This window comes from Mus pahari, chromosome 7, assembly GCF_900095145.1.
Source record: "Mus pahari chromosome 7, PAHARI_EIJ_v1.1, whole genome shotgun sequence".
Classification (NCBI taxonomy): Eukaryota; Metazoa; Chordata; class Mammalia; order Rodentia; family Muridae; genus Mus; species Mus pahari.
In genome coordinates, this window is record NC_034596.1 from 71,731,275 (window position 1) to 71,740,361 (window position 9,087).

The 9,087-nt window shown below is 47.0% G+C and overlaps 1 protein-coding gene across 1 annotated transcript; it reads left to right on the forward strand.

The window, feature by feature from the left end:
• Positions 1-2,748: 2,748 nt before the first annotated feature.
• Positions 2,749-5,307, forward strand: Hspa2 (heat shock protein family A (Hsp70) member 2). Its single transcript, XM_029541230.1, has one exon. It carries the CDS (start codon positions 2,909-2,911, stop codon positions 4,808-4,810), a length of 1,902 nt encoding a protein of 633 aa, XP_029397090.1. The 5' UTR covers positions 2,749-2,908; the 3' UTR covers positions 4,811-5,307.
• The last annotated feature ends 3,780 nt before the right edge of the window (positions 5,308-9,087 follow it).

The window sequence follows — 9,087 nt, forward strand, 5'->3', positions numbered from 1 at the left end:
GTGCAAGCAGAAAAATACAGCTAATAAAAACACAGGTATAGTTGCTGCTGTCATCTCAGAAAACTGTCAAAGATGCGTGTGGTGGAAGACTACACGTTTTCTCTGCAATGACTGCATCAATAGGACGTAGTTACTTTAGAAATGAACGTCTCCCTCTGAAGCTGTAAGGGTTTCTGTATGAAAGGGTTTTGGGCCTGGCAGCTCTGAGTCTTCTTTTGTTTAAATTTTGAGAGAGCTTGAGTGCAATGCCCTAGGAGGCCAGAAGAGGGCGTTGGATCCTTTAGAACTGGAGGTACAGATGTTTGTTAGCCCTCATCTTAGGATGCTGAGAACTGAACCTAGGTCCTCTCAAGTTTCTTAATGGCTGAGACGTCTCTCCAGCCCACTACCTTCCGTATTTAAAGACTCACTTTAAAATATTTAATAATAATAATAATAATAATAATAATAATAATAAATAAAGCTGTTTTCTCTACATGGATGTGTACCATCTGCTTGCCTAAGATTTATTTATTTTTTACTTATGTATGTATGTGCTTGCCTTTATGAGTTTATGTGCACTTGAGTACAAAAGCCCAAGGACGTCAGAGAGTGGTGACATTCCCTAGAACTGGAGTTAATGGTGGTTGTTGGGAACCGAACCCAGGACCCTGCAAGAGTAGTTAGTCCCCTAGCTGAGCTGTCTCTTCAGCTCCACCCCCTCCTTCCTCTTCGCTGAGCCTCCCCAGTGCTGGGTATATAAGCACAGACTATCACATGTGGTCTGATATTTTCTTTAATCCTTTCCTATTTCAAGTTTTTCTTCAGTTTCTTTCATGGAAAATAGAGAGAGAACTGCAGTTGCCAATGGCAAACATGTTTTTGAAACTGTAAATTACATATAGGAATAGAAAGAACCTTTAAAACTTCCCTGATTAAGTTTTGTAGAACTCTGAGCTGGAGAGATGGCTCAGGGTAAGCACACTTACTGCTTCACCAAAGGACCTGGGTTCAGTTCCCAGCACCTGCGTCAGGTGGCTCAGGACCAAATGTCACTCCAGCTCTAGGGTCCCTAATTCTGGCCTTTGCACCACATTGCACACACACACAGAGATAATTTAAAAAAAAAATCAAAAGCTCTTTTAAAGTTTTTTTTTATACAATTCTGTCAACATTACCTTTTAGACAACGAAAACTTTCATGTTTCTCATACAAAAAGTCGTCTTCATCACTGTCTCACACAACATACTAGCCAGTTTCAAAGGGGTGGTTCTTTCCTGGAGCTTCGAATACAAAAACAAACAAACATCCCAAAAGCACAAAAAGCTGCTGAGCATATCCAGATTCCAGTCTTCAATTCTGACCTCTTCTGCCCTCGTTGTCGTCGCCCACATTCCACACATCAACCTCGACAGAGTGCTTTTCTTACACTCCTTTGCAGGAGTTAGGCGTGTCACCTCCTCGGGGATGCTTTGACATTTTCCCTCAGGCTCAGTGTGCCCTTCCCTGCCCTGCGTTCTCACCGGACTTGCTTACCCCCTTACCACACAACGACCTAAGGAAGGACCATTTCCCTTTTTCTTTTCATCTCCTATTGGGCACCTGTCAGTTTTACAGCGACGACTGTCCTCAACTTCCCATCCGTAAGGCGAAGCGGTGGTTCTACATTACAGGTCTCCGTTTTCCTGCAGGGAGTCCTTTTACAGGAGCCAGCTTCTGCCCATCCCTTGGTGCCAGAGAATACTTTCCAAAATTATTCTCATATTCCGGCTAAACAAGTGCCAAAGACTCATCTACTTCCTCTCACAAGTCTGTGCTGCCAACCTATTCTTCGTAGGAAAAAAGGCAATCTCATTCAACCGAACTCCGCGCAACAGGACTAGTTCCTTAACAAGATCACGCGTGCGGGGACGGGAGTCACAGGGGTGACACTGGCTTATTACGCAGTGCCACCAAGAAGTCAAAACCGCCCATTAGGCTTGAAAGAAAAGAAACTAGGAAAGCCGAGGGAGAAAGTTGGGACAAGGCTCGCGGGCCTTGTCCGCTCACGCTGCGCGGGAAGCCACCCGCCTCCCCGGTAAGCACCGCTCAGCCTTCCCGGGCCACGCACTTTCCGAGACTCGCGGGGAGTTGGGGGGAGACTCGCACCCTCCCAACTTCACAGTCCCCGCCCTGGAACCGCCCCGCACCCAGCCCCGGTCCCCGCTGTAGGAACAGCAGGGGCGGAGAAGACGAGAGCCGATCCCAGCCGTTCTGTATTCGATGCAACCGCCCTAGAAGGGATTCGAGCCCCGGGAGCCGAGTCAGTGGCAGCACCCGACACCGAACGGTACCAAAACCCTTTCAGAGGCCAGCGCCCCTTCCGTGCTGCCTCCGCGCGCCCCGCCCCGCCCCGCCCCGCGCCTCCCTGCCACACGCTTCGGGTTCTGCGCTGCTTATTGGGCATCTGCCCCGCCAATCTGAAAGATGTTAACGAATCACGCTTCAGAAAAGGCAAAGAGAGCGGGGAAAGGGGGCTTTCACACTGGCTCCCCTGGCGCGAGCTTAACGCCCCCAGAGCGGCGGGAGGCACTGGGCGGGGCTTCATTTGCATAACGGCCGCCCCTTGGTCTCCCTGCCAGGGGCTGGAGTCAAGCTCCTCACCCAACTAGATATCTGTTGGACCACCGGCTGGTCACTCCGACCAGGCAAGCCTGTGGGAGCGCTGGACGGGTTGGAGAGGGCGGGCCCGGGGACCGATTGGCTCTGAGAGTTTCCCCAGGCAGGGGGACGACTATAAGAACCAGAGCCCAGCCGAGGTCTCCGGGAGACGCTAGTCGCGCTCGCGGAGAGTTGTGTGGAGCGGCCGACCGTTGGCTCCGGTCCGGGCTTGCGTTTGCCTCTCCCGACGCTTTCGTCCTAACGTTGCTTTGCCTGTTTTTCAGTCAGGATGTCTGCCCGCGGCCCGGCTATCGGCATCGACCTGGGCACCACTTACTCGTGCGTGGGGGTCTTCCAACATGGCAAGGTGGAGATCATCGCCAACGACCAGGGTAACCGCACCACCCCCAGCTACGTGGCCTTCACCGACACCGAGCGCCTCATCGGCGACGCCGCCAAGAACCAAGTGGCCATGAACCCCACAAACACCATCTTCGACGCCAAGCGGCTGATCGGACGGAAGTTCGAGGACGCCACAGTGCAGTCCGATATGAAGCACTGGCCGTTCAGAGTGGTGAGTGAAGGTGGGAAGCCCAAAGTGCAGGTGGAATATAAAGGGGAGATGAAGACCTTCTTCCCTGAGGAGATTTCTTCCATGGTCCTCACTAAGATGAAGGAGATTGCCGAAGCCTACCTGGGGGGCAAGGTGCAGAGCGCAGTCATCACTGTTCCTGCCTATTTCAACGACTCGCAGCGCCAGGCCACCAAGGATGCGGGCACCATCACCGGCCTCAATGTGTTGCGCATCATCAACGAGCCCACTGCAGCGGCCATCGCTTACGGCCTGGATAAGAAGGGCTGTGCGGGCGGCGAGAAGAACGTGCTCATCTTTGACCTGGGCGGGGGCACCTTCGATGTGTCCATCCTGACCATCGAGGATGGCATCTTTGAGGTGAAGTCCACGGCCGGCGATACCCACCTGGGTGGCGAAGACTTCGACAACCGTATGGTCAGCCACCTGGCGGAGGAGTTCAAGCGCAAACACAAGAAGGACATTGGGCCCAACAAGCGCGCTGTGCGCCGGCTGCGCACCGCCTGCGAGCGCGCTAAGCGCACCCTGAGCTCGTCCACGCAGGCCAGCATCGAGATCGACTCGCTCTACGAGGGCGTGGATTTCTACACGTCCATCACCCGCGCCCGCTTCGAGGAGCTCAACGCCGACCTCTTCCGAGGGACCCTGGAGCCGGTGGAAAAGGCGCTGCGCGATGCCAAGCTAGACAAGGGCCAGATCCAGGAGATAGTGCTGGTGGGCGGCTCAACCCGCATCCCTAAGATCCAGAAGCTCCTGCAGGATTTCTTCAACGGCAAGGAGCTGAACAAGAGCATCAATCCCGACGAGGCGGTGGCCTACGGCGCCGCTGTGCAGGCGGCTATCCTCATCGGCGACAAGTCGGAGAATGTGCAGGATCTGCTGTTACTCGACGTGACTCCATTGTCGCTCGGCATCGAAACAGCTGGCGGTGTCATGACCCCACTCATCAAGAGAAACACCACGATCCCCACCAAGCAGACGCAGACCTTCACTACCTACTCAGACAACCAGAGCAGCGTGCTGGTGCAAGTGTACGAGGGCGAACGGGCCATGACCAAGGACAATAACCTCTTGGGCAAGTTCGACCTGACTGGGATCCCCCCAGCACCCCGTGGGGTCCCCCAGATCGAGGTCACCTTTGACATCGATGCCAACGGCATCCTTAACGTCACTGCTGCCGACAAGAGCACCGGTAAAGAAAATAAAATCACCATAACCAACGACAAAGGGCGTCTGAGCAAAGACGACATTGACCGGATGGTGCAGGAGGCAGAGCGGTACAAATCGGAAGATGAAGCTAATCGCGATCGCGTGGCGGCCAAAAACGCGGTTGAGTCCTATACCTACAACATCAAGCAGACCGTGGAAGACGAGAAACTGAGGGGCAAGATTAGCGAGCAGGACAAAAACAAGATCCTCGACAAGTGTCAGGAGGTGATCAACTGGCTTGACCGAAACCAGATGGCAGAGAAGGATGAGTACGAACACAAGCAGAAAGAGCTTGAGAGAGTGTGCAACCCCATCATCAGCAAACTTTACCAAGGCGGTCCAGGCGGCGGCGGCTCCTCTGGAGGGCCCACCATCGAGGAAGTGGACTAGGCTTGCGCTGGAGTCCGCGGAAACCTCGACTCCTTTCTTTCTTTCTTCTCTCTCTTTTTTTTCTTTTTCTCCCTTTTGTTTTGGTTTCTTTGAAATGTCCTTGTGCCAAGTAAGATCTGTTATTGGAAGTCTTTAAGCCTTGTGCATACATATGAAAGGAATGGTGCAACAACTTAGTTTAGTTATAAAAGGTTCTAAAAGTTTGATTGGGGGGGGGGAAATGAGGTTTCTCTTTAATGCATTTAGAGCGATTGCTGATTTGAGCTTTTGTTGTTGTTAAGCTTAGGTATGTACATGGAGATTTGCTTGAAATGAGAAACCTGACGTTCACACACCTGTCCTGTGGAAGCTTGGTTACACTAGGACACAGGGGAGCTTGAATTGTTTATTTTTATGTACTATGAGATGAAAGTAAGCACTGCAGTGATATTAAAGACAGGTATATTCTGTAAACACATAAATGCACACTTAAAGTAAAGCTGAAATTGATCTCAAAATTGCTGTCTGGAGTTTTCAATTTTTTCATCCTATGTTTTACTTGCGTTGATCTTTCAGAAGTTAGTATGCTTTGAAATGCATCTAATCCAATTTTCTCTCCTCAGATGAGGCTCCTGCCACAAATCACCAGCAATTTAAGAGGTGAAGAATCTTGGTAACCCTTTAATATACATAATCCTGATGGGGTCTCTTCAAGTGAATCTAACCTCCTAAGCCCTGGCTTTAGTGTTCAAGTTTAAGACAACAGCAACAAAGCTACCTGAGTGTTACAGAACAGTACAAGCTGGACTCCAGAGTCCTGTACAAAATGGCTTTTCTCCAGAGAAGCAAAAATGACAGCATCTTTTCTCATAGCCAAAGGGGTATAGAAATGTGTGCTTTCTGACATACAGGTTCCTGAAACAAGAGCCAGCAGGCAAGTTTAAGAGTGATGTAATATTGAATCCCAGTCTGATCAAGTTTGTTCTCATTTCCTATAAAACAGCTCAACTGTCTGAGCTTCTGGCAAACTCTCTAAGAACCTGAGTGGGAGCTGTAATTACTTGGGAAATGGCTCCTTTTCTCCTTTGAAGATCTTAGAGCTTGTACAATATCTGTCTCAAACCACTGCTACAGTTCTTTTTTTAAAGTCACATTTATTTGGGGGTGGACTAGTTATGTGAGTGGTTCTCTACACTGTGTGTCCCCAGGATTGAACTCGGGTTTTTTGGTTGGTAGCAAGTACCTTTACCTGCTAAGCCATTTTGGTTTTAGTTTTTTTTGGTTTTGTTTTGTTTGTTGGTGTGATTTATTTTGGTTTGGTTTGGTTTGTTTTTTTTGAGACAGGGTTTCTATGTAGCCCTGACTATCCTAGAACTTGCTCTGTAGACCAGGTTGGCCCTTGAATTCGGAGCCTGCCTCTGCCTCCTGAGTGGTGTGATTAAAGGTAAAGGTGTGTGTCACCATTACCTAGCTTGGTTTTTTTGTTTTTGTTTTTGTTTTTTTAATGGAATTACATTTAAAAGCTCATTTAAGAGGAATTTTGGGGAAATTTAGTAGTTGATTTGAAAATGCATAGTTTTAACTGCTCATAGACATTTTAATACCTTCCTAACATAAAAATTTGCTTCATTATTTTAAAAATACTAGTGAGTTTTAGAAGCTATATTTCCAAGTTATTGTGGATCCTTCTCTGTTAGTCACAGATTTAGTTTTAGAAACATAGTATGTGTTAATTTAAACATTAGGAAACAAGGATATTGGGTTTGGAAATGACTCACATCATAGCTGACATTTCTTTTAACAAGCCTCATTTAGATGGGGAAGAAAGATAAATGGACAATTGTAAAATCGCTTCAGAATACTTAACATTTTCAAAGATGATACTTTGGAAATGTGAAGGCAGATTAATCTATGCTAGTGTAACACCAGTGGAAGCTTCCAGCAGTGAGTGTTTAAGGATGTAGCAAAACAAGACTACACAGGCCCTCGCAAGATACTAAGAAATTTCGAATGCTTTTGTTTGAGAGTGTCTGAAGTAGTCCAGGCCAGCCTGGAGCTACACGGGTTAACCTGATGCTTCCATCTCCCAAATGCTGCCAGCACAACTTTATGGCCAACACCCCTGGCCTAAAGTTACTTTGGGGGGGGGGGCAGCCCTAGGTATCCTGGACAAGGCTGGCCTCTAATTTACAAACTAAGAGATCCACCCACCTCTGCCTTCCAAGTGCTGGGATTAAAGGCTTTAAAGTGACTTTTTACACGAGTTTTTACCAGGACAATATCCATGACATTGCTCTTTCATTAGTCCTTTATTAGTTCAAGGTGGTTTGGTTAGTTTGGTTTTTATTTTCCAATCCTAAGGATCGGGGGACCAGAACTTGGCACCTTGTTCATGCTAGGGGAACATTCAGTATGCCCAGCCTTTGATGAAAATATTCCTGCTCCAACCTCAGACGGTAAGGCCTTTCTAGAGTCTACGTTGGTATGAATCATCTCAGGTCTCACTTTAGAAGAGGCCGGTTTCTAAAGTCTCAATGTCCAGTGACTGTGGTCTGACCTCTGACCTCTTGCTATCACACCAACCTCGATGCATGACAGGCCTCATTTCCTGTTAGTTTGTAATTTGTAAAACTAGCCTTTTTGTGAGGGCTTTTTTAAATTTTTAATTCTATGGTCTCAAATGTATCTAGATTTGAATATTACTAAGATAAAGCCACTAAAATAACCACTGTTTCCAAGAGTTAATTGAAACCAGTAACTCAAGAACACCTGGGAACTCCTTGCCAGATGTTAGGCTAGCCCTGGTCAAATAACAGTGGAAACAATGCTTGCTCTTAGTTGGGGGTTAAATTACAGTCCAAGGAATAGTTAACATCATTTGAACTTCCAAGTAGTCGCTGGAATGACTAAAGCAAATGTAGAATGTTTACAGGTAGAAGCTAAGGAATTTAAAAAGTTCATTTAAAACAGGCACATTGGTATCTGGCTGATTACTACGCCTCTGTTTTAAGGTGATAAATTAAGATAATCTATCAAAAGATATGTTTATGATAATTGAGATCTGTGACATTTTGAAAGAATCTCACTCTAAATTTCTTTTTTTTTTTTTTTTTTTTTTTTGATTTTTTTTTTTTTTTTTTTGATTTATTTATTTATTATATGTAAGTACACTGTAGCTGTCTTCAGACACTCCAGAAGAGTGAGTCAGATCTTGTTACGGATGGTTATAAGCCACCATGTGGTTGCTGGGATTTGAACTCTGGACCTTTGGAAGAGCAGTCGGGTGCTCTTACCCACTGAGCCATCTCACCAGCCCCTCTAAATTTCTTATAACATTTTATTTGTATAATGGGAAGGCATTAAAACTTGCACATGTCTTAGAAGATAGTAATGTAGCTTACGTGATACTAATATATCACCCATTTAATATTCAGAAAAGGCTTGATGAGAATAATTTTTGAGAATTAGTGATCTTTTATGAGTATGGATATTTTTCCTGTAGGTATATCTTTCCACCAGGGGTGTGCCTGGTACCCACTGAGGCTAGAAGAGGCCGTCAGTTCTCCAGGACCAAGTTACAGTTATGTGAGCTTCTGTGTTGGTGCTGGGCACTGAACCTAGGCCCTCTGGGGAGCAACAAGCTCTCTAACCACTGAGCCGTCTTTCCAGCCTGCTCTGTTTTAGTTAGACTTGTTGTTGTGTGTGTTTTCATTCCTGCCACACTGCACACGCCAGAAGATAACTTGTGAGAGTGGGAGCTCTCCGTCTACCACATGAGCCCTAGGGATTGAACTCAGGCACCTCGGCCAGCACTTTTAGCCACGGAGTCATCTCACTGGGCAAGCACTCCGGACTACATTCTCAGCCCCCCACACCGCATAATTATCAATCATATTCCTGTTGTTATTGTTTTGGTTTTGGTTTGTTTTTTGTAGTTGTTTTGTTTTTCGAGACAGGTTTTTCTATGTGGCCCCTAGATGTCCTGAACTTGCTCTGTGACAAGGCTGGCCTCAAACTCAGATCTACCTCCTGAGATTAAAGGCATGTGCCACCAGTGTCTGGCTCATTCTTATATCTTTATTATTACTATTATTATGTATTTATGTATATGAGTACACTGTAGCTGTCTTCAGACACTGCAGAAAAAGGCATCAGATTCATTACAGATGGTTGTGAGCCACCATGTGGTTGCTGGGAATTGAACTCAGGACCTTTGGAAGAGCAGACAGTGCTCTTAACCGCTGAGCCATCTTTAAAGGAGTGCAATCAGAATATCTGGATGACATAAGAAGATGTTT